We start from the raw sequence: 27,480 nt of genomic DNA on the forward strand, positions 1-27,480 counted from the left end.
CTTTTTCAGAAATGATTCCCAAATACCAAATGATGAAAATCAAATGATGTTTGATTCTATTAACTGTTTCCCAAACTAAAATACAGATACTGAATCTATAAAGCAAATCAGAGAGCAAGACTAGTAAAGTCCAATTACAGAACGAATGACTTAGAAAATTGAATGTATACTTGGCAACTAGAGCAGTCTTATTCCTAAACAAATGACTCTTGTGAATCAAGTATTTTGTGAATCAAATATATACAGCTTACAGACATGGCCCAGCTCACACATTAAAAGCATCTAAAGACACAAAAAACATTCAAATAAACATCAAATTTACATAACAAAAACAACACGTAAAAATAAATTAATTAAATGTTTTTACATTTTGGATTAGTATTGGATGTTTAGCATTTATGCCACATTAATCAATCATTAAAAAGTCATTAAAAATCATCAAAGTCATTAAAAGTCTTTGTAAACTCATTTTGGAAGAATTGTTTAAAATATTTATTACTAAAATGATCTAATTATTTGGAATTAGAATTGTATTTCTTCCTTTAATATTCAAGAACATGAACTATTAAGGAACAGGAACTGCTAACCAGGAATTGGAAACATAAAAATAAATAAATTAAACATGACATTTTGGTTTGTTTAGTATTGCTTTAGTATTTATGCCACCTAAAAAATAAACCAATAAATAAACAAACCTGCAAAAATCAGTAAAAAAAAGTCTATGTAAACAAATTTTGGAAGAACAGTTAAAAATGTATTTATTATTAGAATTATCTAACCATGCAGCAATAGAACTGAAATTTACAAATGCAAAATATGATTACAATTGCAATGCAATTCCAATTTACAAAAAAGTAGGAACTATTTAGGATCTGCTAACCAAGAATCGGAAATGGAACCAGAATTGTCAAAGTCCTCAAAAATGGATCCATTAAGGATCCAGAACTGCTATAAGGAACAGGAACTGTAACCAAAATTGTCAAATCCCTTTCTTAGTTTCGAAGGACCATGACGCTTCCATGTTCCCACATTATAACTAGACAGCTGAGCTGAAAATGTCAAGGCCAAGGTTCATTTAACTTCCAGCATTTACTCAGCTGAACTGGGATTGTTGAGCTTTCACAGTTGTTATTGAGCTGATGCAGCATAAACCTCTAGATCATTCCCTTACCCCTGGGAATATTATGTATTGACTACACTGTTGCATTTATGAATATAAATAAAGACAAAGAAAAATGCTAGTATAAAAAGCAAACAGAGGTATTGACTCAAACAGAAGCTCAAACACAGAGAGCAAACACTTCATTTGGACTGCGATCTTTGTTGATCGTTAACAGCCAAGTGAGAAACAGGAGAGATGCAACTGAGCAGCTCTAAAATTAAAAGCACATCAGTATCTATTTCTCCCAAGGGGCTTGGAGGATGCAATCGAATGAGGAAGACAAACTGAGAGGAGGCTGGACTGCAGAGCTTAGGCCTGCTCTGCAAATCAAAATAGATTGCCATTAATAAATCTGAGAAAAACGACACTTTAATTTCTGGTTAATGCTTGACTGGGGAGCAGCAGAGCACATGTACAGCACAGGCCGACTGTCCAGAGCCACGACTATTCAGAGAGAGAGAGAGAGAGAGAGAGAGAGAGAGAGAGAGATGGAGACAGTGAGGGATGATCAGAGCATCAGGGCATCTTCAGGGTCTTCCATGGACTTTGATGAGCACAAACACCAAGGTGATAGGTGAAGTGCAAACCAAAGAAATATGACCTGTTTCTGCATATGAGATGCAGCTCAGACAAGAGTGAGAGAAAGAGAGAGAGAAAAAATTGTGCAAATATTGAGCCTTATTAAAGTAATGAATTCTGACTGGTATTCCTTTGTTCTGGATTACCTCATGGTCATATATACAAATACAGACAAGAGCAAAGTGATTTATAGCAGAATTTTTAAAAATTTTGTTTATTAGCAAGAACCTCAAACAATTTCAAATCATTTTCTTTTTATAAATAAATCGTTTTTACATTTCATTTTTAAACTTTAAATGTATGGTAATGCTTTACAATAAGGTCCTATTCATGAACATTAGAAAATGCATTAACTAACATTAGCAAACAATGAGCAATACATTTGTTACAATATTTATGAATCTTTGTTAATGTTAGTTAATAAAAATACAACTATTCATAATTTTTTCATGTCAGCTCAGGTCCATTCAATAATATTAACAGATACAACGTTTGATTTTAATAATGTATTAGTAATGATAAAATTAACAGTTAAGATTAATAAATGCAAATTGTAAAGTGTTAACATTTTTAATTAGCAAGAGTCTATTCAAATGATTTCAAGTAACTCTTTAAAATTTTAATCAATTTTTTTTTATTTTAATTGTTTCATTAGGAAGTTCCTATTCAAATTGATATTCAAGTTTATAATTTTTTCCCATACATATTTTTAAAGAAACAAAAACAAAAAGGATGAAAAATAAACAAACATACAAACCCAAAAAATAGGGAGATGAAATCTATATTAACATATATTTTCCTCCATTATGAAATATCTTTCATGATTTATTTAATATCTCAGGTTGTCTGTAATTGCTTGCTATACACGTCGTAAAATATGTAATTGTTTAGTTCTTGAGAGAATTCAATTTAAAGAGGTCATTTATATTTAAATATTTAAATTTCATTCTGCTTGTGTTTTATGACTGAGCATCAATGCTATGAATATTTGGGATAGTACAATTATTTTTTATCTATACATACTTTTTACTAAATGCAACATTAATCTAATAATGCTTAATGTAATTGTAACATAATACAGTAACCTTTTTAACCCTTACAAGTTCTGTTGCTTCGTAAGCCCGTTTATCATGATTTCAGATAAATGTGACCTACTTTAAAAATAGCCTAATGTTATAAGACGAAAGTATATTCAATGAAACTTTATCGAACAAACAAAAACACAATCTCTCATTATCCCAATGATAATAATTCAAGATAAAAAGACAGTCTGGCAGTCTGCTCTTACTGTCCCTGCTGTTTTGGCTTGCTTCTATTTTCGATCTGAACTAGTCCAGCCTTCAGCAATTTTCCAGTTTATCTGGAGTGTAACAAATCCTGACAGTCAACACTGGCTGAACAGATGGTATTTAACCCAAATGAAAGTTCATGAAGAAGATTCGAAGCAGAGCTGTGGTCCACAACCTTTCATTGAACCTGCTTGGGTACCAAGTGCTTTGTAACAATACATCCAACAACAGTGATTAGCATTTGTGTCCGGCCACATTTAACTGAACAAACACTACAGCTTCACATGCAGATGAATCACACTCACCTGTGTTGTAGTGCTTGGTGCAGTAGCGCAGATCCTTCTCTTCCTTCAATATAAACTGAGGTAAAGTCAGTCCGTCTGCTACCTGCACGGCTCCCTTCTCGTCCCACTCGAATATAAGATCGTTCATCGTGTAGCCAACTAGTGGAGGAACAATGAAACAATGGATAAGTAAAACAAGAGCTTCATTTGTGCAGGTCTAAAAATGGATTCTGCATCTATTTTAGTGGATCCCCAAACATTGAGAGAAATGATCTAAACACACAGACAGCTGGGTAGATTACTTACAAATTGTAGTACTCCACTAATTACAACATACAACAATATCAAAATGTTCTTACTAACTACTCTATCAACTACTTATCTAATTTATTATAAATGTCTCACTAAACCTACCATATTGATATAAAAAAATAAAGACAATGAATTCTATTTTTTGAGAATTGATAAAAGCTAATAATTAAAAAAAAAAAAAAAAAATGTACAATAAAAATCATTTAAACATTTGAACACTAAAAATATTAATATTTTATTTGTTTACCTAAATTTAAAATTAACCAACAACCAAAAAAATGAAAACAAAAAAATCAAATATTAAATTAAATAAATAAAAAAATTAAAATACAAGTAAATATTTTATTTTAAGGGGTTTGGCTAAAAAACATTTGGGAATCCCTGCATTATATGAACAAACATTAACACACTTGAAAACATTACACGCACAAAGCCTTCCAAGTTCTATGCATAGATCTATACTAGGGATATGCCGGTATCAAATTTTCCTGTTGCGATTAATTGATAATGTATTATCACGGTATTGAAATTAAGTTTAAAAAAAGTGGTCATAATACAGTATAACAGGTTGAATAACTTTTTTCTTATAACAAAAATAACTGTATTTTAATACAATAAAGCAATACAAAAAATATATTTAAAGTTAAAAGTTTTACACCGATTAAAGTGCAAAAGAACTTTAAAGACCCATAGGTATCATTTTACAATAAAATCTCATTAGTTAACCTTAGTTAATGCATTAACATTCACAAAGAGCAACAGCTACATTTGCTACAGAAGTTACTAATCTTTGTTAAAAAATACAAGTCTTAGCTCATGTTAGCTCATTAAATAACACAGTTGCAACTTTCGATTTTAACAATGTGTTATTAAATATTGGAATACCTAAGATTAATGAATGTTCAGAAGAATTTTTCACTGGCACTTTGTTAACTAATGAAGCCCTAATGTAAAGTGTTAATGAACAATAAAGAATCAAAACACTTTCAGACAATATCTAGGGCATGTTGTAGTACAGATTAAAATGGAAAAACTTTATGGAAATATATAAATATTATTTTATATTATTTAAACGTTTAGAAAGTAGCAGCGGCTTTTATTTATGGGGGTTTCCAGGGTAAGGGCTGCATTTTCTGCAGTTTAGCGCCATCTCATTTCAAACACTTAATGTGAAAAAAAAAATATCCCCTATCACGTGTTCCTCCATGTGCTTCTCATGCGTGCTTGTTTACATCAGAGCTCACACGCTCTTTAAAGCAGCATACAGCGGTGTTGTGCATTTTGACCAGTTGATGGGAAAAGTATTCTTAAAATGCATCCCAAATTCTGAATAATTTGTAATATATAATTATTCTCGGTATTTAGAAGTGCCCACGATAACAATATCGTGCATATTCATTACCGCGATATATGGCATTACTGAATACCGGCACAAGTCTAATCTATACATAATCAGTGTTTAGTGACTTGCATAAATATTTGTTTCATACATGGCCTAATTGCTTAAGAGGTGCTTTTCCCTCTAATTCAGAAGCTTGGTTCGCATATTTATTTACAGTACATAACAGCAGGTGTACATGTACATAAGAGTAGATGACAGTAAGAATTTTATAAAGGAAAATTTTTATATAAAAACAAGAAATAGGTAGAATCTATAAATTAGAAATAATTTATGACCATTGTGTGAATATGTAGGCATGTAATCTATAAAGAAGCAACTGTAATTTGATTATGAGCATTTTAAAATGTAATATGTGACCCTGGAGCACAAAACCAGTTTTAAGTCGCTGGGATATATTTGTAGCAATAGCCAAAAAAACATTGGATGGGTCAAAATTATCGATTTTTCTTTTATGCCAAAAATCATTAGGATATTAAGTAAAGATCATGTTCCATGAAGATATTTTCGTAAATTTCCTACCGTAAATATATTACAACTTAATTTCTGATTAGTAATATGCATTGCTAAGAACTTCATTTGGACAACTTTAAAGGTGATTTTCTCAGTATTTTGATTTTTTTGTTTCCTCAGATTCCAGATTTTCAAATAATTGCATCTCGGCCAAATATTGTCCTATCCTAACAAACCATACATCAATAGAAGGCTTATTTATTCAGCTTTCAGATGATGTATAAATCTCAATTTCGAAAAATTTAAAAACAAAACTGGTTTTGTGGTCCAGGGTCGCATATACACTAATTACAAGTTGTTCATTTTTGAAATCTGACTACCTAATCCAGATTACACTACCCAGCAATGATGAAAAATCAACATTTAACAGCAAAATGTGAAAAATAAATCGCACAGACCATAATCAAATCTAGTGCATTTGCCAGCTTGACATGTAGAAAACATTTTAATGGGAGAAATTTGTTGAAATATTACATAACCCACTCCAAAATTCTTTCCCTCTCAACAAAAAACCCTGCCACATCTGTCATGTCACTCCTGGTAATCACAATTTTCTAAAAGCTTCAATCAAACAAAGTTTCCCCTCCAGAAACACGCTATAATTTGGCAAATTTGAGAATCAATAGTAAATAACAGAGAACTGTAAAGGCAGGAAGGGCCAGCGCTGGCTTGTGCTGGAAGCGTCTCTCTGCTGACTGCTGAATCTACTTGAAGGCGGTCTTAAATCACTACGCTCTTCATCTGCTGGTGCCAGCCAGTACAACATCCATCACTGCACCACTGAATAAATCCTCTCCATCTGGCTGAAAGGATCAGGGCATACTTACAGCTCTCCAGCTGCATTATACAGGTCTGCACATCCATAGGGAAATTCTTCAGGTCCATGGGGCAGGCCAGAATCAGTGTTATTCTGAGAACAACAACAGAACCGCCGTCAGCAACAAACTCCACCACAGATCAAATTAGACAGCTCTTACTTTCCTCCTTTTTCACTGGTTAAACCGTTCAAATTTAAAGGAAAACTTCACCCAATCAGTATTTTAGTTTTAGTATTATTATATAACATTATGGTATTTACTAAGCTTTTGAATTAGCCATCATTTTTTAGTTTTCTTTGTGATTTTAGTAATTGCATTTATAATTTGTATTAATGTTATTAATAATTTGTTTTAGTGATTTTAATACTTAACTCTTTCCTCACCAGCATTTTTTATTAAGTTGCCAGCCACCAACAACATTTTTAATCATTTTCACAAAATATTAATGGCGCCCAGAATATTTGTTGTATTAATATCTGAACATGTAATATGTTACAAGAAAGAACAGAGCTTCTGCTTTTAAATCAACAAACAAACCTGTTTTATTCATGCATGCATTTTGTAAACACTTGAAAGTGAGGGAGTTTCGTAAAAGAAAAAAAAAGCAACATTTTGTTCAAAAAGCTGAGAGAACCATGTTTTTGTTCTGGACCAGATTGAGAATGATGATCAAAACACAGAGTACATCGCTTTTATCAACCCCTTTCAAAGCTTCACAGTCCTAAACCACTTTCTGGATTGACATTTCAATCGCTATCACGTTTGGTAGTTTTGAATTATATGCCGTTTAAGGCTTGATGATCATATTATTTAACATATGCATCTGAGTTCAGTTTTAATGTTTATGTTTCCTTTTATTTATTGTCAAGATCTGAGTTGAATTATCCATTGTTGCTTGCAGTATGGCTATAAAGGTCACACAAACTATCATTTGACCATTTTAACATTAAATAAGCACATAATCAGAACCTGAGATTATTACTGTCAAAGTCTGTGTGTTGTTGTTGTTCCTACTGTGATGTTACAGAAATAGAAATAGTTTCTAAAATTGAATCAGCAGTCATTCGTCACATTTTGCCATTGCCGCTAGTTAGGACAAAAACTAAATAAAAACTCAAATTAACAAGGAAAGAATACCTTTTACCGCTACATCTGGTTAGGATGCAGCTGAATATTACTTTTATTTTATTAGATTTCAACTTTACTTCAAATAACTACAAAATCTTTTAATGGTTTTAGTTTTGATTAAAAATATCAGCACTGCAACTATACTTACAATTCAGTCATCAGTTGTTTTTCACTAATAATTTCCACTTCCACTACAGCTCTTGAATCAAATATGGCGAAAGCCGTATTGGCTTTATGAGACACCTGGTTATGAGACACTGGAGAACCAATAATTTTTGATATTATTGATGTCCAACCTGGAAAATAGATGCCAAATTTGATTTGAGAGCTGCAGAGGAGTGTAGGATTATTAGTGAATAGCTTAAACATCATTCTGTTCTTCACTTCAGATGGATAAAAATATAGTGCTGAAGCTATACAGACCATTTCTGTGGTGCCTTTTGTCAGCTTGTAGTCACTATGAATTACTATCATGGAAATAACAGCATATAAGACTGGACCAACATGAAGATATGCAAATAATGAGAAATTTGTCATATTTAGGTGGCTATACATTTAAGAAATGCAACCAAAATGTATGAAATCTATGCTTATTAACTCTGTCTCATACGATTCGAAAGCTAGATAAATAAATAGCCCAGTGCCGAGCTCTGATCTGAAACTCACTCAAGGCTGTAATCACGTCACTATCACAGGATAGTGGTTATTTACCTGCAATCTTCAATTTAACTGTGTGCTGTGGCTGCTGCAATTTAGAGGGAGTTCACAGCTAAGACCAAAGTGATCTGAAAGGTTCATTTGATAGTGTCAAGTTAAGAGATGAGGTTTCCCAATCCACACGGCTATTCACTACATCCCCAGTCCTCTTTAATGATACAACGAGAAGACATAAAGTGAATTTAGAAATTGGAAACATGCTTAGAAGGATACTCATACCTTTTAGGCTTTAAGCCATTTCATTTTTATAATAATACAATAATTTTAAAATACACTGCACAGTTAAGCAAACATGCTGTGCAGTTTAAACAGTTTAAGATTTCAACAAGATTCAGAACCATTCCAAAGTCTGGGGTTTGCAAGAAGTCTCTTATGCTCACCAAGACTGCATTTATTTGATCAAAAATTCAGTAAAAAGAGTAAAATTGTGAAATATTATTACAATTTCAAATAACATTTTTTTGGTTTGAATACATTGTAAAATGTTATTTATTTTTGTGGTGCAAAGCTGAATTTTCAGCATCATTACTCCTTCAATCTTCAATGTCACGTGATCTTTCGGGAATCATTTTAATATGCTGATTTGCTCCTCAAGAAGGATTTCTGATTATGTAACCGGCGGATTAATTAATTTAATGCATCCTTGCTGAATAAATGTAACAATTAAAAAAAATTCTTAACATAATGTAAAGTACTAAAATTGTAGCACAATCTTTTACATTAAAAGAGACAAGCAAATTGTTATGTTTTATAATTTTATATAAATTATTAACTACAATATTTGTTAGATTTTCAATTTTACCTTTTACATTTTTGCTGATTAATAATAATTTTATTTTATTTTTTTTTGCTGAAAATTCGGTAATATGTGTTTAATGGCATGCTCCACTGCAACAACTTACACCATATAGTGTGACAACATGACCCTCTACCAAGCCATGTTATCCAAAAGGTCAACGTGTGTTTAATGGGCACAGAAATAAAAAGGGCACAGAAATAAACCCACCCTGAAAAATACAGACAGCAGTAAACACTGCTGTGACAACAAGCCCCACTCTCCCTTACAAGTGTGCGAACACACAGTATTTAGATTATATATTGTCAGAATTAGCTTATATATTGTCCTCTCACCTTATACTGTACAAAACATTCCCGTTTTTGGAGATCCTCAAAAGCTTGTTGTCAGTAGTAACCTCGTGGAAATTGGCTCCCTTTTCATTGGCAAAGAACAGATCGGGTTTCCAAATGGAGTCCAACATGGAGGGATCAAGGTCAAGGGAGTCATCGGGATACTCGCTGTAGGCCAGCCGAGGGTCGTTCCACTGCTGTCTCAGGAAAATGTTCACTCTGTAATCCTGTTGGGCGCACAAAGACAGCCATGTCAACAGATCAGAGGTGAGGAAGCGAGACCAGCACATTTTTATCAGGTTTTTTTTTTTTTTGCTAGTATGTCTAATCTTAGACTAGGTAAATTTGGTGTCGTCTCAGTATATATTTTGCCTGAGATAATTGTTATCCGTGCAGGCAGAGTGGTGAGATGGACACCGTAAAAGCAGACACCGTAAAGCAGTGGCATTTGGCCCCAACACACTGCCATAATTGTCAATTCTTCTCCAAAACAGGCATGCAGTTATATCATTTCAGGGAGACCATTAAACTGTCTGGGCACTAATGTACCTTGGGGTGACTTGGGGTGATCGGCATGGCACAAAATATAGTGGATGACCTTTGCAATGGCAATCAGCTTCAACATGCAAGGACATTTCAGGGCAATTATTCTAATGTAAGGTGACCGGTTCATCCCAAGAATTGCGAAATATTTTGATGGAGGAGAATCATCTGTCTCAGGTTATTAGATTTGCCTCTCGGAGAGCGCAGCCACCATAGCATGGGAAAAGAACAAGTCCCATCGATTTTACTTTGTCAATATTTCTCCTTTATGATAAACAGCCCACGGACGCAAAATGAACCCTGCAAAAACAACAGAGCGAGAGCGATACTTCATTACCGGTAGCATTTTCTCAGGTGTTATGTAAACACATCTGTTCTTCTCAGCAAACGCAAATGACAAACATTTAACGCCACGAATATATGTATATAACAAAATTAGTAAAACCTTTCGCTTTTGTCTACTGCGATTATCCGACATCCGTTACTACAACCCAACAGGACGCCCGCAGTCAAACTTACAGCTAGTTTCCGACAGAATGATTTTGCATACAAGCGAGGAGTGGGCGCACATTCATCAGCTTTTTTTCTGATTTGATTTCTCTAGGCTAAGGAGAGTGATTTATGGCAACAACCCACTCATAATGCGATTCAAGCCCAAGGCCAGATCCTATCCTGACGGTGACATATTAGAAAAAGTTTGCACGACTCTCACGCGCCCAACTCTGCTAACAAATGACGGACGTTGAAATTTACACGTTCGTGCTTCTTCAAGAAAATGAAAGAGCCAGCGAGCTAATTAAATAGCCACTTGCCTCTCCTGTGGGCCCGTGCCTTACAAAAAGGGTAAACAATTAGGACAGTGAAAGGCTGGGGGGAACGGTGGTCTCAGTAGTGGCCGGAGTCGCTCAGATCATTACTGGATGAAACATTGTTCTCGGCTGCCCTATAAGCACCAAAGATTTATCGATACGGCTGGCATTACCTGCTCCTGCCCTGCTACCTCGCAGTGTGAACACGAGCATGAGCAACTCAGATCGATTCCGCTGGATATGGAGAAAGAAAAAAAAAAACAAGGAAAAAAAAAAAGAAAAAAAAAAAAGTAGAAAGCACTGCATTTGTTCTGCTTGAGGGGCTTCTGCAAGCCGCTGAAGTTTTGGAGCTGCTCAGCTGGTGCCAAACAGGAAATCTTGGCGTTACTTATTTTTGTGCTCATAAAGGCTCCAGAAAAAGTATGACCTTCACCAGATCAATGTTTCTAGAAATGCACTGACATTGAAAGCACTTTAAAAATAACATGGCCCAAGAGGTACTTATGGGCATGTAATCGATATATGATCAATGGGTTCACATCTTCAATTCACCATTTCCCCCCAAGAATGATATATATATATTTATATTAAGAATTATATTTTTATTAGCCTCCACACCATCAAATGATAATGGTCTGTTTATTATAAGCTTTTGCTGCAGTTCTGTCGTCTGCCGCTTTAAATGCTTGAGCTCTTTCAATCAATCAATCAATCAATCAATCAATCAATCAATCAATCAATCAATCAATCAAAATGTTTCATCAGTTAAAAAAAAAACATTTTGAAAGTGATTTCAACAATAATGTTCCTCTGCGTCATTATCACTTCAGTTACCCTACTAAAAAAAAAAAAAAAAAAAAAAAAAAAAAAAAAACTATGCTACCATTTATTTAAAATGCATTTAATTCATGCTAAGCATTCTTCAAATCCATTAATACATCTATTGACATATCACTCAAGACTTACTGATATAAAATTATAATGAAATTTTATTTGGAGTGTTTCTTTATTGCACAATGCACATTTCTTAATATTATGCCAAAAATGTGTCCTATTGATGAGGATTGTATGATCTTTGAATAATATCAGACTTCAAATGCAAGGTATTTAAAATCGTACCTGAAGTATACTTGCAATAGTTTCACTTTAGCACAATCAAATATACTTAAGTATGCCTTTAGTTGGACCTCAGCACTACTTTTGCACAATTTAAGTGCATTAAGCACAAAATTAGTTATTCCAATTTTGCAGACTTTAAGTTTACCAGTTTAGTAAAGCAAAAGCACAACTGCAGAGGATTTTTATTAAGCACATAAATATGTAAAAGTATTTGTAGTATGCTTAGCATGAAATGTATGTCAAATTTATTTTAGTATATTTCTTTTTCACTAGGGAAGTATATGGGAATATGCTATGGGAATGCATTGATAACTCAATTAAAATCTGGATTCAAAATATTTAAACCTTGAAATAAACAGAACAGATGAAAAAAAAAGTTATAAAAAACAAAGAAGCATATTTAAATTTATGTAATTTGTTCAGTTCAACTTCTCAAACACATCAACTTAATCATTTGTACTGAAAAAATGAAAAATGCACAATAGAATAATATTTCTCATAAATTTGGAGCCCATTTATCATATTTTTTTTCACAAAGAAAATATAGGGTTACATATCATGTGCATCACTTTAATTAATATACTCACCATTGTTGTTTCAGCAATGGATCCAAAACTGTTAATAAAAATGTTGCATGTTACGTTCACAGGTGGACCTGTGGAAAAAGAAAAACAACAAAAAACAACAACAAATAAGTTAACGGCTACTGAGAAAATTAAGCAAGTTATCCTCTAAATTTTAAACTTACCAAAACATATTCTTTATTAAGAAACAACTACCAATACTAACCAAAACTTACCTGCTTACTGCTAAATATGCACATTGTCATTGACAAAGCATGTAAATAAGATTTTTAAGATATGCATCATCTCACAAAACAAAGATATTAAAATAGACAAGGACAATAGACAAAATAAAATAGACAATAGACAGTAGTTTTATTATCAGGACAGAACAAACCCTCAAAGGCAAGCCATTGTTCCAACCATTTCTGTTTTAGAAATATTATATGTAAATCTCTTATGCTTGCACACAAATGAAAACCTGCAGTCATAGAGATGCTAGAAACCATACTTCTGCTGTTTCATCACATATGGCTCTGTAAACACAGAAAGAGGGATATTCTGAATGACACGGCACTCATGGCCTCGTAAAGACCCTGTCAGGCTTCTCCAGACTTCTGATTAAGTTAGATACAGAGCTGCAGAACAGCATGGAGAAACCCTGAACCCCATTTCTCTGCTTGCTGACGAGCCACATGCAGCATCCTAAGGTGCTGAATGAGTAGATTACTGCAAAGAAACATATTGCAATCTGCAAAGTCTGACAAAATTCATTAGTCATTCTATAAAGGCTGCAATTTCTTCCTGAAGTGTAATCCACAAGAAAACTATTACCTGGAAATAAATCCACCTTGCATGATTTGACAATTTTACAGTGCATAGCATTGTGCCATAAGACATGTTTTAATTGAGGAATAGTCCTTGGGGTAGTGGCATATTTACTTTTTGACAAGAGTGAAAATGAGTCTGTGAGGGGTAGAAGTACAGTGCATTCAATGGATTGTATGGTTGTTTATAGATTGTTGTTGATGAAACGTCCTTCTGAAAAAAAAAACCTTTATAAAACAGTTTAGAAAATTGTGAGTTGTGAAGCAGTGATCTAAGACAGTGCGTGAAATTGCGAAGACTGTAATCCAACCCTTCACAGCATCGTTTTCATCTGAGTTAAATTCAATATGGCGCATAGCCTGACTAAGAGTTAAATCTCCCTTAGGAAAATTAGCCATGGTTTTATTATAGTTAAAAGTGTAGTACCCATGTTTTTTTTTTTGTTTTTTTTTGGCAGATTGAGTACCATTTGTATGGCCACAGTTTTACTACAGATAACGTTTAATTTGTGGTTACTATAGTGTAACTACAATAACCATGCTTTTTGGTTTTATCTGTAGTAAATCCATGGTTAATTTTCATAAGGGCTTAATGTTTAAAACAGTTCTGTTTCAAAACCTAGTGAGCAGCTTCATTGCCTACTAACTACAAAGGCAGCTACCTTCTAAGGGAGCATCCTATACATAATCAAACCAATTTTGTACCAATATAGGTACCATATGATTAGCATTCTTCATGAAGACTCAACTCGCAATTGATTTTGTTAAGCTAACAACAATTCTCTAACAAACAAGTAGTTCAGTAGTATTAAAGGTTTTATGCAATGTAATATGCCAGTTTATTTTTAATATTTTTTCAGTACTAATATAGTATTATTTATAAATAAACATTGCTTTGTCAGACATCTTGGATGACTTTTTCACTCACTGTAGTGCATTTACGTTGAAGGTCACATGTGATTCTAAGGGTAGGGTAGGTAGGGTAGGCGATTTTGGAGAGGCTGCAATAGCAAGCTAGCTTTGAAAGCATAAGATCCCGCCCTCCCTGCAAATCACTCTCCAAAGCCACGCCTCCTCCAAAACACATGACTGCACACAGGCAGAGCAGAGGCTAACCAGTGACACGATGAGAAATGGCGTTGGTGGAAGATTGAATGCAACACTGCCAGATTACCTCATGTCGCATTCTCCAGGGAGAAAACCTTACAGTACAAAGCGCATAATATTACAATAATAACACTTCCATTCTCGCTTCTCAGAAACGTACAACAACTAATCTATTAAAATAAAGATTTTATTTTAAATAAAGTGTTTTTAAGAAGAACACTTTTGGTTTTTCCCAAAGAACGTTTCAGCAACCAGTTCTTAAAAGAGCCTTTTTCTACTATAAAGAACCTGGAACAGTTCTATGGATGTTAAAGGTTCTTCACGGAACAGAAGATTCCGAAAAAGAACCTTTATTTTAAAGACAGCGCCAACTGAACCAGCCTTTGCAGGCAACTAACTAGTTTTGGAACTGGCTCAAATTGTAGCACATCATCGGGAAGTTCCTGTTTGAGCCTCTCTACAGTGTCAGGCCCCATAGTTTCTTGCTCTTGGCTTATTTCTTCCACTGGGTATTACACCGGCTGTTATCATTTGTCTGTTCGTGGCTTTCCTTGCCGTGTGTGACGCAGCGCAGAGGAAATCTAATGTCCTCACCCCCACTGCAGTTCATTTGCGAGCCCAGCCTCCAATAAGGAGAGAAGAGAGAGAAAGTCAGAGCTCGTTAACTGTCAGGAAAGCGTGAGTCATCGCCAAGAATGATTCGCTTTGCCATGTTTTTGCTCTCCTAAGAGCCGCTCACTGCAGAATGAAGCAACCGCCAGTGAAGGGACGTTCGGGTTATTTATTCATTTTTACTCGGCTGTCTTTCCCAGCGAATCAGACCTTAATTTCTGAGCCATGCCTCCACCCAGAAGCCTCACACGTTTCACTGCGCTTCTCTTTATTACACAGACACAAATAGGACATGTGAGTTGCAAAGATCAGCCTGGTCTTTCCCAGAGAGAAAGTGAGGGACGAGCGTTTTTCGTTACTGTATTGACATTAAACAATTAAACACATACAAACAAAAAAAAAACAATCACAGTGATGAATTTTCATGCATAAACAGAACAATCATCAATCAAAAGTCCCTTGGGTAAGTATAACCTCTTTAGAACACCCATAAATTACACAGAACACAAAAAATCAGTGAGCCGAGAGACCAATTACTTCTTCATAAACCAACAACAACAACTCATTTTTACAGTTACCGGTTTATAGTCATTCATTAACAAGGTCCATGTCTGAACTGATCAATAGCAGATTCCATCTCTTTTCCTAGCAGTGACTGGAGAACGATAAAGCCATTAGTCTGTTTTACGCCGGTTAGCTGGTGGGAAAATGGCGTACGAGATGTTGTACCCGGAGGACACTCTGAATGCGGAAGCAAAACAGATTTATTACTAACAATGGGCACTTAAGATGCCTCCCAGGTAAGTGGACCACCACAAATGAAAGTGTCTGATATAAATAAAGAAAGCTTAATGATATTGCTCATGTTAAAAATCGAGCTGCTCTCAGCAGAAATACAATGGCACAGAGGCATTAAATATTTATATGGCTTCGGCAGTACCTATAAGGTCTTGGCAAGGCAGTGTGAGATCTACTGGTAACAAAGGGACAGCAAAGTGCCCTACCGGCTTTTCCATGTTAGCACACCATTTTCATCACACCTCACTGAATCAACGCTGGGGCAAAGTCAAGGGCTTCCTCTTACTCCTCATACGCTGACATACAGGCTGATGCTGAGTAAATCTATTAGCACGGGGCAATTTTCAATTTGCACTGCTCTAGTTACACTGACATGGTAAAAAAAGGTGTTAAGCTTCAGTGAAGGAGCTGAGCTTCTTTAGAAAGAGTGAAACGGGGAAAAACAAATACATCATGTAGCTACATAATCCAAAATCCATTTCTGTTGAGATTTTGTTGTTTGAAGTGATGATGGCATCAGCGGTTTATATCTTCATGTGTAAAGAGATTTACCTACAACAAAAATAACACACACAAAAGCATTTATAGTATAAAGAATATAATAGAGTAGATTTATAGTACATGGAAGTATATAGTATAACTGAAGTATAGAATAATACAAAAAGCGAATATATATATATATATATATATTTGAAAATTGTGTAAAACATTGCAACTTCAAAAAAAAAAAAAAAAAAAAAAAAAAAGATTATAAATGTGTAAAAAATTTAAAAAAAAAACCAAAAATACAATACTATACTAGAATACTACAAAACAAAAACAATAGTAATATAGAACAATTTTATACCTCTACTAAAAACTAAAAAAAAAAAAAAAAAAAAAAAAAACAAAAAAAAAAAAAAAAAAAAAAAAAAAAAAAAAAAAAAAAAGATTATAGTAAAAACAAAATAACCAACAAAATACTAATTTGATAGTACAAAAAGAATTATTAACAATAGAACAACAGAATGGACACAATAGTAAAAACTACAATAGAATAATACTACAAATAGTAAAAATATAGTTATTGAATAATACAGAAAAACAAAATACTACAAAAACAACAACATAAAAATAGAATCTAGCACAGAATAGTAAATGAAACAGAATACTAAAAAAGAATATGGTTATTGAATAATACACAAAAACAAAATTCTACATTAAACTATAATTATTAAACAAAAACAACAATATAGTATAAAATAATACAAAATACTATTTTAGAATACTACAAAAAAGTGAATATAATATAGAATAGCAAAAACAGAATAATATACAAGACTACAGTTAAACAAACAACAGTGTGGTGTAGAATATTACAAAAACAAAATGCTACTTTAGAATACTACAAAAAATAGAACATAATATAGAATAGTAAAGCAGAATACTACAATATTAGAATACTACAAAAACATAATATAGTACAACAGTACAAAACATTACTACACTAAAACACTACAAATCAGAATATAGTATAATAGTACAAAAACATTACTACACTAGAATACTACAAACGCTACAATAAAATACAATAACAATGCTAGAGTAGAATACTACAAAAACATAATATAGTACAGAAAAAAAGAACACTATAATACACAACCATTAAAAGTGGAATTATAGTACAGAATAGTAAAAAAAGAAAGCTAAAACCAGAATATGGTATAAAATAGTACACAAAAAAACAGAATGCTAAACTAGAAATGCTACTAAAAGAGAATATAGTATAAAATAGAACAAAAAAGAAAATCTTCTTTTTTTAGAATTCCAAACCAACAAAACAAAGAACAAAAACAATATAATATAGAGTAGTAAAAAAAAATCTGAACACTCTACTAGATTACTATATTCAAAAACAAACAAAATATTCCATGCATTGGGGGAAAAAATGCAATTTAGCCCAACAGGCCCTGAAATGTGCTAGCAAAGCACTGAAACAAAACATTAAACGAACAAAACAGCATTTTATAGTCTGGCTAATGAATATACAGAGCAGCTATATGGATCCCAGCCTGAAACATTCTATATTCTATGTGTTCTCTACTTAAAACAACACATTCCAACAAAACCAAATCCAGATTGAGCAGGAGTCACAGCCATCCATCACTCCAGGTTCGGTTCAGCTAGAGGCGACCCTAACCATTAAGGGGATTGTATTAAAATTCATAAGAGTCGGACAGCAGCGGCTCAGACGGGAAGAGATGCCCGTGCAGTGACAGCTAGTTTCAGAGAGAGTGTCTGAGATAGCATTGTCACATGCCTATAAGTAATGACACACTGCTAAATTACCAGGATCTCTTCCTGCCCCTGAGGCTAGCATCACTGATAGGGGAAACATGACAGCCTTGGAGGAGAGAGGCTGGAGAGAGACATAAATCAATAGGAGGGCTGAGTCTCCGAGTCCAGAATAGAGAATGAGTCGACTACAGTTTGATTACACTGGATTACCTGGTAGCTGCGGCCGCACAAGTCATGAGATAAAACGGTCAATATCGCAGCAAAATTGATTCACACTGAGGTTAACTGATGGTTTTAATGATATGAGAGACTGTGTCAGTTGTTTCATTATGCAGAGCAGCTATGCGTATGAAATAATACGATTAGAGATAAGAAGAAAATTAGATTATGTGACGAGTTTCTATTAAACTGCCCAAAATCTCGGCTGGGCTACTTCTTCACCATCCAATTCAGATTTCATTGGTCATTATATTGAAATGCTGGTAGGGTTATTTAAATATTTTAGATATCCAGATATTTAGTAATCTGTCTGTGTAGATTCATAACTAAATCATCATTTAGTACTCACACTACAGTCCTACAAGTGTTGGGAATAACTACCCAGAAGTAGCGACAATACTAACTTAAGCACTTTTTTTAATATTTAACATTTCATTGTTAAAACCGTGTCATTTTCCATTAACAAGCACTTCTTCAAACTGTGTAGTTGACAAAATGCTACCTATGTCTGTTTTTATGAACAAATATGCGCTGCTAGAAATATCTTTCGCTTTCTAATAAAGTTAAATCTTTTTAGCAAGTCTGTTTGGACTATTTATTTCAATAAACCTGGGAAAAAATAGTTTATTTCAATCATCATTCATTTTCCAGGCATTTTATATCCTCTTTGTAGTAAAAAAAAGGCTAAATACTGAAAACATATTTAACCATTTTCGTTTCAGTTTATACATTGTTGATATATATATTTGATACGGTTTAATGCTGTCACTAATTGTTAATACTGCTCTTTTAACTCTTTTTGTTTGCATCTTCTTCCTAAAGAATATAGCTTGATTTTAACATTCAATTGTGATTATCTTGTTAAAATAATAATAGTAATAATAAGTTATTAGCTAGAAATGGGTTCTCTAACAAAGTCATGCATGGTTATTACGAAAAAAAAAAAAAAAAACCTAAGCAAAGTAAAAACTATATGGAAACTAAATGTTGCAAAGTCATATTTCCTTTTGAGCTATATATTGGCTGTGTAAATAACGTAGAAATAAAATGTGTGCAATAAAAACAAACCTAGAACCATTGCATCCCAACAAATTAAAAATCATATTTAAAGACGTTTACAACCCGATGCTTCAAGCAGCAACCTTTGCATGGGTCATACCGAGTTATGTTCAAGGTAAACAAAAAGAAACATGATTAATTACATGACGTTACGAACATGGCTCTTAATGCACTGTTAATATATGCATACAATACACATTAAACACACTTCAAACATTTTACAGACAACCAATAGCTAGAAGTAATCTCAGCTGGGATGCACGATGATTAAACATTGTGTGATAAATGCAATATAATACTGTAATAATATGATTTGTGGATACTCCTCCTATGATCATTCATTTGAGAACACAGGAGCCATGACAAACATCCAGGAGACGTCACATTAGTCTAAATAAAGGGAGGGAGCTGTGTATATAATGCCTTTAATAAAGCTAAATAACAGGGCTGTAATAAGAATCCAGCAGCAGCGTGCGGCCCACAGGACTAAAACTGCATCTCTGCAGCCTCAAAACTCACAAAAACAACATTACATGCAGTATGGGAGCGATTGTACATCAGAATCAAATCTGATATTATTTAAATGCAATATCTGAAAGCATGGATTGTTATCTAAAGCAACACAATTTTAGATTAGAGATTAGACGTGTCAACAGGTTTTTTTTTTTTGCTCAGTCAGGTGTAAAAATTCATTTGCTCTCACAGTTTCATTATAATTTAAGCCAAGATCAATAGTGCACAGATAAAAACCATGCCTGGCTTCACAAAGGGATACATTGGCACTAAATGGTGGCAGTCAACAAGCTCCAAACCTAAACCAACAACTGGAGGCTACATCCGAAATTGAATAAATACTCATTTCCACAGCGAAATCAAAAAGAAGCTAATTAATAATTAAATGCATGCTTTTTTTTGCAAATGTCCCGCTTGAAGCCCTATTACTCTGATCCTCCCACCGCTAAATAAAGGTCAAGCAATGATATCCAATTATACCACAAAGTAAACTAAAACCACTATGCCCATATAAATATTTGGCGTAATTAGCATGCCATTTATAAAAAAAGAACAGATGCATGACTGATGTCATTTGCATTAGTTAGGTTTCTCTCAATTATTAACAAAACACACAGACATGTTTAACTCATTATATCATTTAGTCGTTTCTCAGATGAGAAATCACCCGGATAAATAAAAAGAAAGTACCTTTCTTGTGAGTACCATCCGATTTGGAGCCTTGTGGGTCTAATGAAAAAAAGATCAGGATTAATAACATGATATTCTAACAGCAAGATGTTTAGCCTTTTTTTTTTTTTTTTTTCTTTGCGGAACCAACAACAGAAAAAAAAACATAAGCAGCATGGCTCACTTATTCTATTTTACACTTGCCAACACTTGAAGTGTGTGGCAGGGAATACTGGGTGCTAAGGGCATACTAAGGGCAAGAGCAGGTAAGGAGGGATGCACTTATTCGTCCAAAACTTCAGAGCGGGCAGGACAAGAGGCAAAGCACTGAAATGAAAGAAAGGATGGGGGTTGCAATGCATATCTGGTCACGGGAGGCAAAATGCACTAATAGATGCAATACACTAGAAAGAGGGAAAATGCAAAGACTACATGTCAAACTGGCTTCACTTTGAGTTTTGCACAAACTGTAAAAACATCTTTTTTGTAATTTAGTAGATCGAATTGATTTGCCTGGCATTGGGTTGCAGGATTGTGCAATACAAAAGGAATGGGAACTTACTTTGGGAACCACAAAACAGCTCCCGCTTTTACAAAGAGAACCAATTTGGGGCATTTTCCCTAATGTCCAATCTAGAAAACATACGGCAGGTCACAGTGCACTATATTCCAGTCAGTTTTCTCTTGTGATGTTCATCATAACCATACAGAAGCTACAGCAACAGTGCATCTCTTGTGCAGCTCTGCATGGTAATCACAAGGATAAAGATGCTCCTTATAAAACACTACCATGCACAAATGTGACCACAGATATTGTGTACAGTAATGCACCACAGCGAATGCATTTCAGTCTATTCTGATGAGGCAACAGCGCTGCGGGTGGCTGTCATTTGTGTGTTACCCTAAACAGAAATCACTCATCCAATAGATCCTATTTAACATACACAAACATGAAAGTAGAGTTCAAAATCAGGCCGTTCTTCTTCAGCCCAACTGCATGTTCACCAATTACGCATAATCCAGAACTTCCCAAGAGACTTATCCTTTGTGGAAAAAAGCTACGTTAACCATTCAGTTCTCAGTCCCCATGACCCGGCATTGATTATCCCATCTAAAGCTCTTAGATAAATGACAATAGCGGCAAATATTTTAGAGAATCACACTTCTGTCGGTGCATTTCCATCACCAGTCATACACAGCTAATATTGAGAGAGGTCAGAGAAGAAAAAGGCATATTAAATGGCTTGAAAAACAACAACAACACATTTTTTCCTTTTCACTGAAATGCAATCTGGAAATGAAACAAGTGCACTGATTACTAATGATTATCTAAAGCCAATCTCAAATGAAACCTCTTGCACTGTAAAAACTGTATATAAAAAAAAAAGATTATTGGAGTATGTTTTAAAAGAAAATACTATTTCAGTCTTCTATTCACACTTTTAATTGAAAACCAATTTGGAAATGAAACAATAAATCGATTAAGCGCACTGATAACTAAATATTTACAATCATCTAAAGCCAATCTCAATTGAATCCTGTAAAAATTGTATATAAAACAAAACTGTTATGTCAGTATGTTTTATACCAAAGTACTATTTTAGGCTTTAAAACTCCACATTTAATTCACTGTGCAACTTGCTGTTGCTTTGCAATTATTTGTCAAATGTATAAGCAATTTCTGAGTGAAAATTGTTTCAAAGTAAATGCTTTTTTTTTTTTTTCAGTGTGCAGACAGTGACAAATCACTCTGGAGTTGCACCCTCAAGTTCAAATGCGAATAACAGAAGTTTTAAAATTACATTTCCATGGATGATCGTCTCTGCGGCCCTGTGAGAATTGGAACAATTTGTAGGCGATGAGCTAAAACGTGTATGAAAAATTAAAATCACATCTAACCTTGCTTCATCTCGGTGTCATTTGATTGTTCTGTTGTGATGTTTCTCGAGACTCACATCGACACACTGCCTTCTCTCTCTACCCATGAGATAAAAACGCAATTATCTAGCGCAATCCTGAGATGCTTCGTTACCCCCATGGTGGAAATACAGTTCATAGCATCTCTGAAAGCTTACAAAATCGTTTATAGCGGCCTCTTAAAGCAGATTGTGGCAGGAACATATATTCTGCTGCTCTCTGAAGACGGCAGATAAGTTATCCAGACATGGCATAAGAAACACTCCTGATCAGGATTTCAGTCATCTGTCATCATTTAAACCAAGTGAGAAGCATCAGTAGGTTCACCATTGCCGTTTGTATGTGAACGCTGCATCCCGACTCATTAGAGAATTCCCATTAATCCTATATTAAAGTCCCATTAAGCATGTGCTGATAGCACCGAATTAACGTCAAGCTCCACCAGCTAATAAGGCTTCGCTTCTGCACTTTACATGAATGAGGAGGAGATGCAAAGAGGTAACAGACATACAGGACATCCAAAAAGAAAAGAAAAAAGCAATCAGTAAATATACGGCAGCAGATTGTATATTTACAAATGTACACTTGTCTCATCGAACCCATTCAGAAGCAAAGTGACATAGTAATCAGAAAGCATTACACTGATCACGACTGTAATGCGTGGTGGCAGCTCATTGGAAATGGGGCGGGAGGGAGACGGCCGGTCTATGAGAAACCGCAAGCAGCGATGATTATGTGATTTGGGCAGAATCTGTAGCACCTCGTGGCTGTCGGCCTCATAGCTCCTCGCTGTGACTGATGAGAAGGGACAAGGTTAACGTGGGTACGGGAGGCGCAGCTGCGCTCCAAACCATTCATTACAGCTCAAGCTAGCGGCCTGTCTGCGGACGAACAGTCCCGCTCCTCTCAGGTTCACACGTCCCCAATTTGTTTAACGCAGCACTTTGATCTGTCAGCGTGCACTACCAAATGGTCTGTTCAAGGGAAGATGATTTTAAAAACTTATGGTTAAAGCTAAAATGTGTAATATCTGTGGTACCAAATGGAATCTGAAAAAATAAATCTGTTTTCAAACAGGTTTCCCTCCAGTTCGCTATCAATCGAACAGACAGATAGTCCAAACCACCAATTCACAGCCCTATGTTGAGCTGGTCAGGATGCATATTTTATATATGCATACAATACTGATATTTTAGGGGGAAATGCATATGAAACTGGTATAGGAGAAAGTATGGTAATACTTATCAGCAAGGTTAAATTTGTAAACATTGTTATTGTATCAGGTGTAATGAAACAACTATAGCAAACTTTTTTAAAAATATAATAACTGAAATATGCACTACCATTTAAAAGTATGGGTTCAGTAAGATTTATTATTATTATGTAAATTTTATTTATTTACTTTTAAATTAGTAGTTATAATAAAATAAATACTTATATTTAGCAAGGGAATATTACATTTAGAAAAAGTGACAGTAAATCCGTGTTACAAAGTAAATATTTCTCCTGACTATTTCCATCCAGTATTAGGAAGCACAAATGTTTTCAACATTAATAATCAGAAATGTTTCTTGAGCAGCAAATCAGCATATTAAAATGATTTCTGAAGGATCATGTGACACTGAAGACTGGAGTAATAATGCTGAAAATTCAGCTTTGATCACAGGAATAAATTACATTTTACAATATATGTAAATAGATAACTTTAATTATAATAATAGTTCACAATATTACAGTTTTACTGTATTTTTAGGGCAGTCTTGGTGAGCATAAGTGAATTCTTTCAAAAAAAATAAAAACAACTACTTTTACATGTTTTGTATGTGCAAATATACTGTACTAACAATCATTGTTAATTCATATTTATTCATAATAATGTTCATTTATACAACTTCTTAAACATGTATATAGAAATCAACATAAACCTGGATTAATAAATCCTGTTTTGTTTATTGTTAGTTCATGATAACTAATGCGTTAAATAATATTAATGAATTAAACCTTACTGTTAAGTGTTACCAAATGTAGAAATTACACACTTTAGCCTTAAAATACAATCTTGCATAATTCATTGACTGAAAAGATACACGTGAAAGATCTGAAAATATATCTCTCCCGGCTCTTGCTGCATGGGGTGCCCCAAATATGCCAGGATATGGGCTTTCAATTTCAAATGGTCCCAACTAAATCAGCTGGAAGGATTTCCCACAGTGAGCCCCAGTCATGATCAGTGTAATTTCTTCTCGTGCCAGCACATTCGTTGCTTCAGGCAATTCTTATCTTTTTCACTCCCTTTTTTCACTGTACGACCAAATTTGCAGGAGAGGCCGAGTAATCAGAGGAGGTGAACTCCTCTTCATAATGAGCTGGAAAAAATGCCATTTATGCAGGAGCGTAGGATCCTATAAATGTTCTCTTTCTGCTTTTTCCTCCGGAATTTATGGAAAGATGCTGTCAGGCCGCTTGCTGCATGATTTTTAGGGATGCTGTCTATAGCGGAGCAGAGAAAGCTGTCCGATGACGCGTGGGCTTCCGGCTCAGAGTGCAGTTACACGCTTGACCTGACAGCCGTGACGAACTTTTGTATTTCATAATGTCTGGTCTGGTCATGTGACCACAGGACCCATGTGCCTTCATGAAATGAACTGAATGGATTACATAATGAGTTCACAGGGGGGCCAGTGTTTATTCAGATAGCGGCTATTGATTCCTTTTGTTTGTTTATATATGTTAATATAAGAATGAATCATTTAGATTTCTGGTAACTAGGGACTGAATTACATATCGAAAGCATAAAGGCAATGCGGAGTTTGTGATGTTGAGAATATCTGCTACTTCAGGGTAAATTTAAGTGAGAAAACAATCAGCCAACTCTGCAATATAACGCCATTCACCATAAACAAGGTTGCAGCAAAACTCAGCAAACAGCAAAAATTCAGATGTCAGAATTCATTCACCATATCGCAGCACTGACTATCAACAGAAATAAATAAAGAAAAGAAATAAATCCGTTGCCACGAGCAAGGTTAAGATGCAAGGCCACAAAATCAGACAGGGGCCCTCTGCCATTTAAGCATTCAAGCAGGTTTAACAGTCTGGACAAAGTCTCAGGATACATTACTGTAATATTTCTATCATTCAGTAATGCTTTTACCTACCTACAGTTTCAAAGGAAGAGTGAGACTGTACACATATAAACTGTACACATTTTCAGATTTTTTACTTAGTGTAAGCGTCTGCATTACATTAAACATATCTTGGTCAAAGGGAACACTTTATAATAATTTTCATGAATCAATAATTCAACCTTTATATAAAGCTTGACAAATCAGTAGTTCATATTTCAATGCACAATAATGATTTGTTAAGCACTATATAATATAATATAATGTTGCTTGCTAAGTTTATTATAAAGTGTTACGGGTCAACTGGCATGCGATATATCAAACATCTAAAACATTCGGCTCTAATAAACAATACAGATTCAAACATTATTTTTGGAGGGGGGTCAATATTCAAACTGAATTGAATATATACAATATACACAAACATAATACATTAGCAGTGAACATATACAATTTTTGACACAACACTGAAAAAAAGAGAGAAAAAAACTACTATTTAATTTTGCAAGGCATTTATATTATGTACACAATCTCCAAAATAGTGTTTTTAAAATTTATTATTATTATATTATTAATGTTTACATACAAATTAATATCTATATTAAAAAAAAACAAATCATTCAAAAAAAAATTACCTTCCAAAAAAAAAAAAAATTTCCAACAACAACAAGAACAGGCAGACTATAATGTGCAATGATTGCCTTTAATATATTGCAGTGGCTATTTCTAACATTGTCAGCACACATCACACACTATAATATATAAGATACCGAGTACCACCATAGACATTCACTCAGTATAATGATTCAAGATCATGGACCTTAAACAGGAATGTAGCCAGCTTGGGAACAGGTTTCTTAATATAACGACTGTACAATTTATCCTTAGTAAATCAGGAAAACTGTATTATTGTGTGTTATGCACTGAGGTATCCAGCAGGCTGCTGTTCTTTAATAACTATAACCTTTGAAGTTAATAATTACATTTTGGGAGCAGCTTTGAATTGCATGTTATTTGGAATCAGAATTTTAAAATGTTAGTAGAAACATGTTGGATTATTATAACAATATATCACTTGTTTCTTTTTATTGACAAATAATCAATCATCTATATATATGTACTTATTGTATATATTTTTGTGCTGAAATTGCTTCTAGTGCTTGGTTACATTCCTGTGATATTCCAGCAGTGTCTTGGTGGATGCACCTACCTTTGAAATTAGGTCTGATTCTTGCATCATAACCGGACACTTTTCCCATAAGCTTGTCCAGGAATTCTGACGGAGGCATTGGGGTGGCAGCTTTCCGAGCTGCTGCTTGTTGGGACGCTGCCAAGCTGTGGATTGGGACAAAGACAGGTGCGTTAAAGAACAGAGGAAGACAAGCTTTATGCATTATGAGATTTTTTTTAATTATTACATTCTCTGCCCTGAGGCAAACGGATATCTCTGTCTCAAGTCACTTTTTCATTTCAAGCTGACGTTACATTATATGCTCATCATCATACCTCAACTGTTCCCTGCTGGTGGAATGACCTGCCCAGCTCAATCCAAGCAGCCGAGACTTTAGCCATCTTCAAGAATCATAAGGAATTATAAGGTTCTGTCCGACATTTTTGTCAAAATTATTCTTATTCTGTGACAATTTATTTACAGATTTTTTTTAAAAGTTGTGTACATTTTGGGAAACAAAATGTTTCTATTCACAATTTCTATTCTATCTACATTTCTCTAAAACTACCAATTTAATCGGTGGTGACATCTCTTCCATCTACACCTGACCCTCTAACACTTGCACTCTCTATTCTATTTCTATTCTATCTACATTTCTTTTTATTTATTAAGATAATTGACCCTCTAACACTTGCACTTTATTCCATTTCTATTCTATCTACTTTTCTTTTTATTTATTAAAAATTGACCATCTACCACTTGCAATCTATTCTATTTCTATTCTATCTACTTTTCCTTAATTAAAAAACATGACCCTCTATCA

At 34.3% G+C, this 27,480-nt stretch overlaps 1 protein-coding gene across 4 annotated transcripts in view; it reads right to left on the reverse strand.

The window, feature by feature from the left end:
• The window catches only part of glra1 (glycine receptor, alpha 1), a 52,264-nt gene that overhangs the window by 15,752 nt on the left and 9,032 nt on the right, over positions 1-27,480 (reverse strand). For 3 of the 4 annotated variants that reach the window (XM_042738592.1, XM_042738593.1, XM_042738591.1), the window contains 6 exons: positions 26,697-26,821; positions 20,466-20,504; positions 12,388-12,455; positions 9,333-9,556; positions 6,366-6,448; positions 3,336-3,473 (listed from right to left, as the gene is read on the reverse strand). In XM_042738592.1, coding sequence (XP_042594526.1) covers positions 3,336-3,473; positions 6,366-6,448; positions 9,333-9,556; positions 12,388-12,455; positions 20,466-20,504; positions 26,697-26,821 — 677 coding nt within the window. The remainder of the gene's footprint in view (positions 1-3,335; positions 3,474-6,365; positions 6,449-9,332; positions 9,557-12,387; positions 12,456-20,465; positions 20,505-26,696; positions 26,822-27,480) is intronic. The other variant, XM_042738594.1, reaches the window with a different exon arrangement.

Source organism: Cyprinus carpio, chromosome B14, assembly GCF_018340385.1.
Source record: "Cyprinus carpio isolate SPL01 chromosome B14, ASM1834038v1, whole genome shotgun sequence".
Lineage (NCBI taxonomy): Eukaryota > Metazoa > Chordata > Actinopteri > Cypriniformes > Cyprinidae > Cyprinus > Cyprinus carpio.